A 13,030-nucleotide genomic window follows, 5' to 3' on the forward strand; every position below is an offset into this window, starting at 1 on the left:
CTTAATATCTAACTATATTAATAATTATATATAGTTTTTATTCTTAATGCTTATTAATTTATACTAGGAAGTAATTATTTACTACCTTATCTTGCTAATGCTATAGGCAGTAGTGTTATATGCATAATATCTATAATATCTGCTTATAGTTCAGATAATTTAGGTATCTCCTTAGATCTTTTTCAATTTAAATGCATTCTTCTAGTGTTATAGGATCCTCTAGTATTTCTTTTATATATACTTAAATATAAATATTATCATCTTATTTTATAATTATATATTCTTTTGCAAGTTCTATATACTTCTGGTATTTATTATTCTAGAAACAGGCTCCGTATTTATTATATTATAGTATAATTTCTATGTTCTAGACTATTTTATTTTCCTTATATTTAATATATCTGGCATTAAATTCTCTCTGGACTTAGTAAGATTCTAGGTAGTTTAGGTTATTAATATATTAATTTAGTTATTTTAGGGTAACTCTAATAGGGATTTTATCTACTATTAAGTAGGTTCTTTAATTATTTTTTATAGTACTTAGTTCATTATCTAGGTTAGGGTTAACTTCTTTTCCCTTTTTAACCATAAATACAGATTTTCCTTTAATAGGGTATTATATTTCTAGTTTAGGTACTAGTACCTATTTAAGTTTAACTTCTACATCTTATTTTACTTTTAGTCTTTATTATTTTTATTATTTACTTTTTTTTCTTTTAAACTTAAGGTTTTCTTATCTTTTTATATTATATACTCTTTTCTTTACCTGTTTTTTGCTTTTACTTTACTTATAAATATCTGCTATAAGAGCTGCATATCCTAAGATAGGTCATTATTCTAGGTCTAGATATAGGTAGTATTTCTTAAGGGTTTCTTCCTTACTAAGGAATAAATCTTAAATATTAAGGGATAGATTAAAGTTTCTAATATATCTTATAGGTTTAGTTATATTATAGCCATCTTTACAGGTTATATTAATAGTTCTAATTACTATTTAGGGTTCCTTATGCTTTTTAACTATATTAATTTTTTTATTTTCTAAGACTAGTCTATACTTCTGGTTAGTCTTAATAGGGTTCTTATATTCTAAATTATAATATCCTTTCTTACTATAGTTCTAGTAAGTGATTTTAGATTTATCTTTCTTAGTTATTCTAATAGTTATTAGTCTAGAGTTAGTGCTATAAGAAGTATTATTATTTTATTTCTTTCCCTGGTTGGCATTATAGCATAGCTTATTTCCTTAGCATCCTTAGTTATTTCAGTTATAGCAGATTCTCTATTAGAATTATATATCATCGACCTCAACGGCTCTACTAATATAATTAACCAGTATCCTTAATCTAGCTTCCTTATAGAGTTCTACTTAAACTGTTTCTTTAAGTCTATTAAAAAAGAGTAATATAAGGGGTTCCTAGTCCTATCCTAGCTTAGTAGCTAATTAAAGAAATTTAATTTTATACTCTAATGCAGATTTAGTTTATTAAAGTACTTTAATCTTTCTTTCTACTTAGCTTTTTTTATTAATTAACCTAAATACTTATTATATAGCTTTTTTAAATTTAATATAATTATTATAAATTTAAAAAGTTCTAGGTAGTAGTTTATCTTTTAGTATAATAATAATTACTTCTAATATAGGTTAGAACTATTAAGCAGTATTACCTTTAAGATATCCTAATATATATATAACTCTATTATTATTATTAGTAAACTAGTTTAGAAAGTAGCTTATATAGGCTTAGCATTAAGTAAGGAAGGTAGCCAGTTTAGCAAGGTTTCTATTAAATAGTTTAGGTATATTAGGTTTAAGAATTTCCCCTGATTCTTTCCTATTTACTATAGTGGCAGCAAGTTAATATATTTCCTAAATTGCATTTTAGTGGTTAGCAGCCTGCTATACCTAGAGTGCAGCAGCTTTAGCTAAGGCTTATCTAAGGTTATCTATTTTAGTTATTATATTAGTTATCTGCTAATAGAGCTAGGTAATATTAGAGTTAATACTACTCTTAGAATTATTATCTATATCCTAATTATTATTAATAGGTGCTAGAGCAGTATAAGGTGCAGCGTGTTACTGTGTAGGGTTAACGTGGGCAGCTATTATATTCGTATTGCTTAGTATTACGTGGTATGGTCTAAATAAGAGCTATTAATATATAACGGTTAGAGTCTAACTATGTTAAACTAAGCCGTGTTAGGTTTATTATTAGCAGATTATATAGGGCGTAATACTAAGCTTATTAGAGTATTATGTCTCTTAATAGTAGATTTAATGCGTATTAAGCTTAATTAATATAAAGAAGTTTTATTAATAGCTGGTAAGCTAGAATCTATAAAAGTATAAATAAATGTGGTCTATATACTTAGATGTGGTTCTATGGGAGCGATGCGGTATAAGGTCGCCGTTAGTCCTGGAGCAACGCGGTCCTGGAATGCTATTAGTCCTGTAAGTGTCGGTCCTTTCCTAATTAGTAGGTTAAGTAGAGAAAATTATAGGGTATACATAACGTAACCACTGGGATCATAACAGCTAGCTAAAAAGTAAGGCTTTTTAGCTAGCTTATATATAGCTAGGTTTAGGTTATAATTAAGGCAGCTAATTATAATAATATTAATTAAATAAAGCTTTACCTCTTAAGGGGTAATTAATATTTAAATTATATTAGACTTTAAAGATATTTAAATATATATTTTAAGGCTAACTTATAAACTTAAAAAAAAAAAGAAATTAGTATTTTCTAATGCCTTTTAGGAAGTTATTATATATTATAATCTAGCTTATAAAGTATTAGACTTATTAATATAATATAAGATATCTTAGATTAGCTTAAATTATAATTTAATCTTATAATCCTTTTTCCTAAATAGTTAAGAGCTTTTATTAAGGTTTATAAGCTTATCTTAGTATTACAACACCTTTCATTCTATCTTAGAGTATTAAATAGTTAATACTATAAGCTACTATAGCTTCATTTATAGAAACTCCTTTTATAATTATCCAAAGAGTAATACTTATATTTTTAATAAATTTTATTATTCTAAATTAATTAGTATAGTTTATAAGTCTTTATAATTAAAATTAGTAAAGTTATAAATTACTTTAGATATTATTAATTAGGAGGCTGGGTTAAAAAGCGGGTGGCTGGTTTCTGGGGGTGGCCGGTTTCCCTGTATCCGACGTTAACCCCATCCTTCTTCCCCAGACTCTCACATCCGCGTTGGCGGTGCTGCAGGCTCTGACTTGCAGTATACCAACTGTCCCAAGCTATCTGGCTCCGTCAATCCCAAGTGCAAAGCAGCATCGACACTGTTCCACCTTACACCTGGCTTAAGCGCGTATCTAGAGAACGCGTGGAACTGGGTTGCTGATCATGACCTTGATAGAAAAAACAGAGATCAGGTCGATGTCTATGTCGCCCGAGGTATCTTGATCAAAAGCGATCTAGCGTAACTTTGGTGTACAGCTTCAGAGCACTGTGTCTTTTATCAGTATCAGCTTTCCAACGCCAGTAACATTCTCATGGGCATGATACAGACTGAGACGCCTTATTATCAGCCAACTCCCCAAGCACCTAAGCCCTTTGAAGCAAGCGTTGGTCTCTTCGCCAACGATCCTACTTTCAAGGCATGCAAGGACGACCGCTGCCGCATGTCATTGGCCGTCCGCGTTCTCGATTCCACTGCCGTCTACATCCTAGGAACTGGCCTGTATAGCTGGTTCTATAACTACAAACAGGACTGTGTCAAAAGACAAAACTGCCAGACGAAAGGATTCGAGGTCGAGGAGAGCTATGATCTCTGGGTCTATAACCTATGCACGAAAGCCATTATTGAAATGGTGTCTCCTCGAAATAGCACTCCTACATATGCTCGTGATAACGTCAATGGCTTTCTGTCGTCTATTCTTGCATGGCTACAAGGTTCGAAGGAGGTAGCAGGGAAAAGGGCGTTTCCAGGTTTCCTCATCCACCAGCCCGATGATGTTATCGAGTTTGATGTCCCGGAAAACTGCCAGACAGCCCTTACACAACGTGTTTTGTGTGACTGGGACGTGTCGGATTTCACCCGACCAAAGTATCGAGGTTCCTCGAAAGCAGAAGTAAGACCGACTTGATATGTGATGCAGGCTGTGGAGAGAGTTTGCGTAGCTGGTTCAATAACGTGGAGCTGGCCTGTCGGGGATACACACTTGGCGGCGCTGTTCCCATGCTCTGGGCTGGTTATATGTGGGCAGGCTACAACGAAACATGCCTGAAGGATAGTTCTGGACAATACTGCAATGGTATGACATCCCTGATATATCTACGTTTTGCCTGTCACTAACAAGGTATTTCACAGATGTCATCAGCAAGTTTACAAGAGTCTCTGACTACACGAAAATGCCGCGAGGAGAGATGTGCTCGACATGCTACGTTGAACGGCTTGCGATGATGCAAGCTTCTCCTTATTCCATCTACGACGACTACTACGAGAGACAACTTCAGTATATTTATACTAAATGCGGCCTTAAAGGCAACACAACAGTACCAAACTCATTGATGCCTGAGCTAGAAGACAATTCTCTTGACTGTGGCACGGATGAGTGGTACACGACTAGCACTGGCGAAACTTGTGACTCGATTGGACTCAAGCGCGGCGTATCAATCGCTTCTCTCTTCATTGTGAATCAATACCGCCTGCCCAACTGCAGCGCAGATGCAATGATTGAGCCCGGTACCAAGCTCTGCATGCCTGCAAAGTGCGACCGTGTTCATCAGCTGCGAACTGAGGAGGATTGCCATCTACTTGAGTCTAATGCGACCAACAAACTGCTTGAGGGGGATATACAGCTCTATAACCCGTGGGTCGGTTACAATTGTATCAACCTGCAGGAATTTACTGCCGTATATGGGAACATCATATGCTTTGGCCCCGAATTCGAACAGAACAATACCTCGTCCAACAGCACCGATACCACCACGCCTCAACCATTCAACCCATACACCTACAACAAGATTGCTCCTCCTAAGGATGCGAAAGTACCCCAGGGTACAACGGAACGTTGTGGCCGGTGGTATGTTGCAGGCAAGGAAGACTCGTGCGCTCATATTTGTGCGGTGTCAAGTATCGATATCGATCTGTTGTTCATGGTCAATACCGGACTGGGCACCGACGCGGCGGCATGTTCAGCGAAACTCGTGGCTGGCAACGCGTACTGTGTAGGACCGAACCATGACTGGAAGGTTCCTTATCCCCAAAGAACTTCAGTTTCTACAACGATTTACATTACGGACGGTTATGTCTGGCCTGCTGAGACAGGTCAGTGAGGTTAGAGAAGGAATGTTTGGTTCGATGTTGTGTCTTTTTTTGCCACGGTGCGTATTAGAGTCCACAGAAGAGTCACCACAAGTGGCTACACGATTATGTCACGAGACTTAGAATGGGCAACATATCTGCTTTACACATACATCGGCTGCGGAAAATCGAAATACATGAAAGACCTCTAAAACAAGGAAAGAGGTGGTCCCCCCAATGCCTCAAATCCTTCTGACGGCGGGTCGCCAAAGTGAAGAACTCCTGGATATTCGCGATCTTTCCTGTGTGTCAACACATGGCTTCGGATCAGGTTCCGGATAAACCAATATTTTATCAAATCGTCAGCTCCACGCACACGTACATAAACCGCCTCGTCAGGATTTGGCTCCACGTCGACCATCTTAACCCAGTATGAGGAGCTGTAAACATCACATCCGTGAGGAAAGCCCTTAGGCGCAGTAGCAAGCTGAGAGAGGGTCTCGGCATCGAGCATGATGCACGCAACATATCTTGTATTCCCAACGTTCGACCTGCCCCCCTTGGATGCAATCCAGGTCTTGAAATATTCGCGCACCGCAGCCAAAGAGGCGTTTTCCAGACTCTGATCCTCCACAACGTCATTCTCATAGCGGCGTACAAATTCCTCGTTTGGGCGCGTGTCAACCTCGACAGGGACATCCCTATATCGGAAGTCCGTTTCTTTGCCACGGGTAATCAGGAACTTGACACCTTCGACTTCGCCTTCAACCCAGTGCTGGGCGATATTGTTTATAATTTCAAGAGCATGCTCGAATTTCTGGTCCGATCCAGGGCCATAAGCGGTGCGTATAATAACGAAGCCTCATTTCTTGGGTCTGTGGCCGTCTAGGAGAGATAACGTTGTGTCTAGTCGCTGGATAACGCTACGGTTGTATCGAGGATCTCCTTGAAAGCGAGCCTTCCGGAAGACGTCATCATTGATCCAGGAAGGATAGTCCTCCTCATCGACCACTGCTTGGGCCATGGTATATGGAAGTATTGGATATTAATTTTTTTATAATGGGAAAAAAAGAGGAGAAGGACATGTTGAAAAAACGCAAATAAATCAGGCCAGTATGAATCTACTCTTGCTTAGCTAAGGCTATAATTCGGTACCCGTTGGCTCGAGCCGGGGGGGGGCCAACTAAGCAAGCTTAGTTGGCCACAAAAAGGCGGGACAGTCACAAAACGGTGAGACAACCCTACTCTGCCGGCTATCGCAAATTTCCTCGATTTTATATATAAAATCGACCTAAATCTAGATGCCAGTTAGCCAAAAAAGGAGTACTCTTATCTAAGTGCATTATGCCTTTAAATGCAAATATCAGAGCAGCTTAAGTGGTAGTTTCTTTATACTAATAACTCCAAAAAGGCCTTTCTCGTAATACTTCTAATATAATAAGGAAGCCTCTTTTAATACGTAATACTAAGCAGCAGTATAAGGGCTCCTATAAGTTATCTATTACGCATATTATTAAGAAGCTTAAAGAAGCTAAAATAGCAGATTTTAGCCTGGTTCCTAAGCCAAATAAGGGCCGGCCGCGACTTCTTTCGGATAGCAAAGAAGAAGCTATTATATGCTTTATTATTTAGATATAAAAGTCTGGTCTTCTGGCCTCTAAAGGCGAGATTAAAGATATAGTAAATATAATAAGAAGCCGCTGTAATGCTACTGCATAGCCGGTCTTAAAGATGTAGTATAGTTGCTTCTATAATAATTATCCTGAGCTTAATATATTAATTTTAAAGTTAAAAGAAGCTGCTTACTATAAGTATAAAGAAGCCGGCATAGAGGAGATAAAGCAGTGGTTTAAATGACTTTCTGAAGTTATTACCAGATATAGGATTAGCGCCTTAGAGTATTAGAATGCTAATTAAGCCGGAATTAGAGTTAGAATACTATAAGAGTATATGTAATACCTTATTATATATACCAAGAAGAAGACTCTAATAGAGGTATTCTCGCCGAAAGATAAGGAGACTTATATAGTAATTAGTATAGGTAATGCTGCAGGAGTAACTACTTCTCCTTGGCTTATCTTTAAAGCTTTTCTAACGATTAAGTAGTTAGATATTAATGGTAATCCTAATATATGCTTTATATAGTCAGAAACAGCTTTTTCTAACGCTGAGATAATGCTTAAGTAGGTAAAGCACTTTAACCGGTGGTCTTAGGAGAAATCTGCTACTATATAATATTATTAGCTGGATTTTAAGTAGTAGTTTAGGTGTAATAAGCACTTAAAAAGTAAATTTAACCCTATTACTCTATATAATACGCCTCTGGGCACAGAAGGAAAGGAGGAAGAAAAGCTTATATAGTAGTTACTTATAATCGACGGCTTCTCCAGTTATGGCTCCTTTGCCTTTAGAGAATATTATATAAAATTTAATATCCTTGTTGCTTTCCTTCTTCCTTATTTAATATATATACTTTAACTGATAAACCTAGGCGTTTTTTAGTAATTAAAGAATATATACTAAAAAAGGCTGTAAGAAGCTTTGCAGAAGGGAAATCTAATGTTTAATCGCCGTGACTTTATAGGCTCCTTTAAGGTATATATTAGCAGCTTATATCTTCTCTAAAAGATCCCTCTTTTTATATACTAATTCTTATAATATTAGGAGATCTTTAAAGAAGGCTTTACAGCTGCCTACATCATCGCCGGCTTCGAAAAGTCAGGCATTTTCCTGCCAACCGAGGTGCCAGCAGTTAGTTATCTGCTAAAGAAGAAGTTAAAGACTTATAAGGCTATTAATCCGGCACTATCTTCGCTTTTATCGGCAGAAAATCACTTCCCTTTAGCCTCTAATACAGCAAGGGATATCAGTAACCGCTATTATAATATTCTAAGCTCCTTAACGCGCCAGGGACTTAAAGCTATATAGAAGATTATTAGCAAAGCTATTATACTTAAAGATATTATAAAAAAGCATGTTACTAATTATCAGGAGTATATTAAAAAGAGATATTATTAGAGAAAGCATAGAAAGCAAGGAAAACCAGTAGGAGATTATTTTTATAATATAAGCTTAGAAGAGCTTTATAAATAATAGGCTGAATTTATTAAAGTAGGAGCAAAGGCTAAGCAGAGATCTTAGCTTTAGAATATATAATCTTTTACAATTTGGCAGATAAAAGAGATAAAAGCTAAGTAGCAGTAAAAGAAGGAGGTTATTATTAATAGTATTAAAAAGAAGATATGCTTTAAATAGTAGCTTAAATACACTAAAAGAGATATAAAATATACTTCTCTTAATATATTATAAGCAGAGATATCCTTATAACTAAAGAAGAAGGAAGATTACTTTATAATTAATACCTAGCTTGCCCCAGAAGCTTATAAGGCTATTTGCAATGCTGGCTTTGCAGTAAAGCCTCTCTTAGCAGCAGATTTAACCGGCCTTCTTAACAGTAATAACTCTGTTGATTTTCAATTTACATAACCGCTAGCTAATGCTGATTTTAATAAAGAAGATAGCCTTATTGATTTATTAGAAGAAGAGGAAGTCGTAATGCCCTTATTGCCGCCTTACCTGCCTGACTACGAGTCCCCCCTTCTAACGGTGCCCTTAATACCATACCCGGCTTAACACTAAGCCTAATTTCGCGATGCCCTTATTTCCCTTATTAAAGAAGAAAGATCTGCTATAAGAGCCAGTTATAGGCCTTAGGAAGGACAGGAAAGCACCTAATTTACTAGAGAAGGCATTATTAATCGGCAGGCAAGCTTGCCGCTGCTGCAGCTATTTCCCTCTTATAGTTACAGTTAATAGCAGATATATTATTACAGGAAGCTTTATTTTAATTGATTTAGTAATTTTACCTCTGTTAACGCCTTTAGAATAAAGATATATTAAAAATGCTGCAAAATACACCAAAAATCAGGCCTAACGGGTATCCTACCGTTTTATGACTATCCTGCCTTTTTATGGCCAACTAAGCTTGCTTAGTTGGCCCCCCCCCGGCTCGAGCCAACGGGTAGATATATCTTGCTGGCCAAAGCGCTATTAATTAGCTAGGCTTACCCTATACTTATTTTTCAGATACATTTCGTAATGTTACTAAAATACTGAGATTAAAAAGTAATAAGGCCTTGGCCTAGTTCGTAGGCTGAAATCATTTTATTTAAAGCAGCGTCGCGAGTTGTGGGAGCTTATATTAAGTGGTTTTCACGAATTTTGGCGTAGGCTTAGCATATATACCTTGCGGCTGCGACCAACGGGTTACTGGCTGCATAACAGCCTTTAGGGCGAAGTTGGGAGTTTGCTCGGTAGGGGTGCGATCGCTCTATGTATGTGACTGTTCGGCCGGTTGTTAGTGGTCGGGGCCCTCACTATAGGTTGAAAGTGATTTCAGCAGTTTGTATGTATGAGAGTGGGAGTTCTGTGTATCTCTATATCAGCACTGGCAGTTGTTTCTGTCATAAGTGTATGGCAGTCTCTGTAGTTGCGACTGCGACTGGTACTTTAGTCGCAGTCGCAGTCGCAGTTGCAGTTGCAGTAATATCAGGAACAGTTCTATTTGTCATATGTATGCCAGCGACTGCGACTGATATTCCAGTCGCAGTCGCAACCACTCTCCTTTCCTACTTACTTCTCCGCTTCCTTCCAAAACTCCCATCCTTTCTTCTTTCCTACAACCCAGTCACTACTCTTACCTCAACCTCTACACCTCACACTCTACCTTCTAAAACAGTCTACCCAACTCACTACCTTACTAAAACCTCTACACAAAACTGACCTCTATTACCATCGATCCTTACTAGTGATCTTTACCTACGCCCAGCATGTGTTGGATTACCCGTAACCGAATCCGCTGCAACCGCTGCCACCGCGACGTGGAACCCCCTGTCGAGTCGATGGAACGATGTCGCCAATACCGCCGCACCTGTGACGGCCCGTCGACCAGGATCTACAACTCCTAGAGATGGGTCCATTGGCGTTCTTGCCCCCGATGCCAGCCCGAATAGGAAGAGTGGATGTATCGGGTTGTCAATTATCTGCCGTGTACGGGACCCTACCCACCCTTCAACTAAGGTACTATTTACCCAAGGTGCGAGGTAACAGAGTCTTCAATACTACTTGGTTGAAGCATGAATGAAGGAGGATTGATATGCTATAGGCATAACATATGGTCGAGATGAACGCAGAAGGATACAGATGCTACAAGGCACAAGACATGACGTGAGCAAGAAGGGAAACAGAGAAAGGAGAAAATAAAGAAAAAAATACATAAAAGAGCAAAAGGGGGAAAAAAGAAGAAAAAAGTATAAAAGAAAAAGAAAAGGCAAGAGAAAAAGTAAAGGGGAAAAAAAAAAGAAAAAAACTATAAAATAGCATAAGTAATAAAGAAGTATTACTATATGATAATTGTGTCTACTGTGTCGCTAAAGTGATAGTATGCATAATCCAGATGGACTAACTGTGCGCTGAGAGCGAGTAATTGTTCCCCAGGATTAGATAACAGCTAACGCGACCTTGTAGATTGCCCGTCAGGCTGGCTTCGGGTTCCCTGAACTGAGTATATGGTCCATGAAGGGGGATGCAACGGCCTGGATATCCATCAGTTCTGATTCCTACCTGGCGAGCGGGTTCCTCAATGACAGAGGCTGCGGCGGAAAATACCCGAACAACACGTGAGATAGGCTCCCTCAGAAAGTACTGCGGCAAGAATTAAGAGGTGCGTTTTACATAAAGTAGTATTTATTCTAAGACAATGTCCTAATACTTTATCTGAAATATGATCTTCCCCTTCCCCTGGGAATCTAGATGCGTTTTAACATGCCTGTCGCTCATATCCGATGCATATGCCAAAATCCCCTCCGTATCAGACGTGAAGATTTTCGCAACGGCACGCCACGAATTACCCAGAAACGACCGATTGGTTATTAAGAAAAGCATGACCGTAGTAGCTGCGAGAAGTAAAACATGCACTAAGAGTAGCCCCAGAACAATACCAAGGCCAACCCAGCGGACGCGTGTACGGCAACGTGTGCCGCCTGACATTGAATTTAGAATCAGAATATTCATAATAACTGATCGAGGTAGATCGGTGTAAGAAGAGTTTGATCATGGTCTTTGGGCGAGGTTATTAGCTGATATATTAGCATTGTACAGTGTTGACCTAAAAAGCCCCTTATCAGCAGCGGGGCCCCTAAAATAAGCTCAAGTAAATAGGCACGTGATAACCTCAATCCCCAGTCCCCTTTAAGCGTAAGGCAGTTAGCACAGCCAGTTTAGGACCGCGTCCATAAACCAAACCAAACAGTTGATCCACGATTCGTCAGGAATATTCTCAATTGATACGGTATTATTAAAACAATTCTAGGAACCATATAAAAGCCATATCATGTACTGAATTATGTGTATGTATTGAAGTACTACAGTAGTCAACACTATTGAGTTTTCTGCCAGGCAAGCTCCCTTACAGATAACCTATCACTATTGTAATAAGATGTCATAGCCGACAAATAATCTAGATCTGCTTAAGTCTCCTGAGCAGGATGTGCAAAGCGATATATGAAATAGCACCAGTGAAGCACAATCTACTGATAACACTGAATCCCTTGAGATACTTGGGCTTGTCCGCAGCAGGGAAGAGGTAAGCTCCATAGATCTGCGCCAAGTTACCCATAGCGTTGACGAATGCCAAAGAAATAGCGTGGGTCTCCTTGGGCATGGCACTGAAGGTGGTCGAAGCATAAGACAAGGACAGACCGTTAGAAGCCTAAAGTGCAGAAGCCATAATGACAAGTAGAGTGTATTGGTCCTTGAAGTCGTACATAATGCAGATAATGATAGCGCAAAGTATAGCGACAGTCATCTAGCTGCACAGGATGGCACTACATAGGTGGTTCTTATTGGCGAGGTAACCAGTAATTGTAGTGACAATGAAAGTGATACTGAAGATGGGAATGGTCATGTACTGGGCTTTGGTAGTAGCGTAGCCTAGACCGTTAACAAGAGTGGGATAGAAGTACTAAGAAGACTCTGAGAGGCCCTAATAGTGGGTTTAATTTAAGTAAGTATAGAAACATAGCTAAGAAAGAAAAAAGAAAAGAAAGCAAGAAAGCAAGAAAACATCCTTTTAAAACAAGTACATGTAAACCCAAGGTCTTAACACTATATTACATGAGCCGCCACGTCCGACGTTCTAATATACTGCTATCAAGTGTAGAGTGCACAAGACTAAGCAGTCCAATATGTTCGCAGTATTTTTGGCCCTGCATATTTCCCTGCTGCTGCTTTTCCTCTTATTCTTGGATGACAAGCATAGTCGTGTCGCATAGAGCTTACTATTCTGACTGAGATAAGCATTGAACCTCCTTCTGTTTGTGGTAATAGTCTCGTTGTTTGAGAAGCTGAGCCTCAATAACACACATTCTTTAACTTCTTAGGAGGGAAACAGTTCAGCGGGTCAGATTAATTATTTCCGCGGACTGACACCAGCTGGAGACAGGTTCCTCAACTCCAAGCGAGAGCAGGTCTTGTAGGACGAGGGGAAGGAAAGTCAGAAGAACACAATCGGGAGAGATTAATGATTAAAAATATACCGTAGGAGATATGTAGAGGATGATGATGCCTGCTGCATCTTCTGTGTATCGAGTCAAGAACAACATGGGCACCACTCTGCTCAGTCAACATGGACAAGAACGACACCAATTCTTGGTACTGACGTTGCAGTCCATAGGGTTGGGAGAAGACTGTGCAT

The 13,030-nt window shown here is 38.6% G+C and overlaps 3 protein-coding genes across 3 annotated transcripts; 1 reads left to right on the plus strand and 2 right to left on the minus strand.

The window, feature by feature from the left end:
* Nucleotides 1–3,523: 3,523 nt before the first annotated feature.
* Nucleotides 3,524–5,309, plus strand: FOIG_13787 (uncharacterized protein; the record flags this gene model as incomplete). The annotated part of the gene is made up of 3 exons (XM_031214958.1): nucleotides 3,524–4,102; nucleotides 4,171–4,285; nucleotides 4,342–5,309. 3 exons carry the CDS (start codon nucleotides 3,524–3,526, stop codon nucleotides 5,307–5,309), a joined length of 1,662 nt encoding a protein of 553 aa, XP_031055229.1.
* A 176-nt stretch (nucleotides 5,310–5,485) lies between these two features.
* FOIG_13788 (uncharacterized protein) lies at nucleotides 5,486–6,301 on the minus strand (the record flags this gene model as incomplete). The annotated part of the gene is made up of 2 exons (XM_031214959.1): nucleotides 5,486–6,138; nucleotides 6,205–6,301. 2 exons carry the CDS (start codon nucleotides 6,299–6,301, stop codon nucleotides 5,486–5,488), a joined length of 750 nt encoding a protein of 249 aa, XP_031055230.1.
* A 5,493-nt stretch (nucleotides 6,302–11,794) lies between these two features.
* Nucleotides 11,795–12,241, minus strand: FOIG_13789 (uncharacterized protein; the record flags this gene model as incomplete). The annotated part of the gene is made up of 2 exons (XM_031214960.1): nucleotides 11,795–12,002; nucleotides 12,153–12,241. The coding sequence occupies 2 exons, from the start codon at nucleotides 12,239–12,241 to the stop codon at nucleotides 11,795–11,797; spliced, it is 297 nt and encodes a 98-aa protein (XP_031055231.1).
* Nucleotides 12,242–13,030: the final 789 nt, after the last annotated feature.

Source organism: Fusarium odoratissimum, assembly GCF_000260195.1.
Source record: "Fusarium odoratissimum NRRL 54006 unplaced genomic scaffold supercont1.36, whole genome shotgun sequence".
In the NCBI taxonomy this organism is placed as follows: Eukaryota; Fungi; Ascomycota; class Sordariomycetes; order Hypocreales; family Nectriaceae; genus Fusarium; species Fusarium odoratissimum.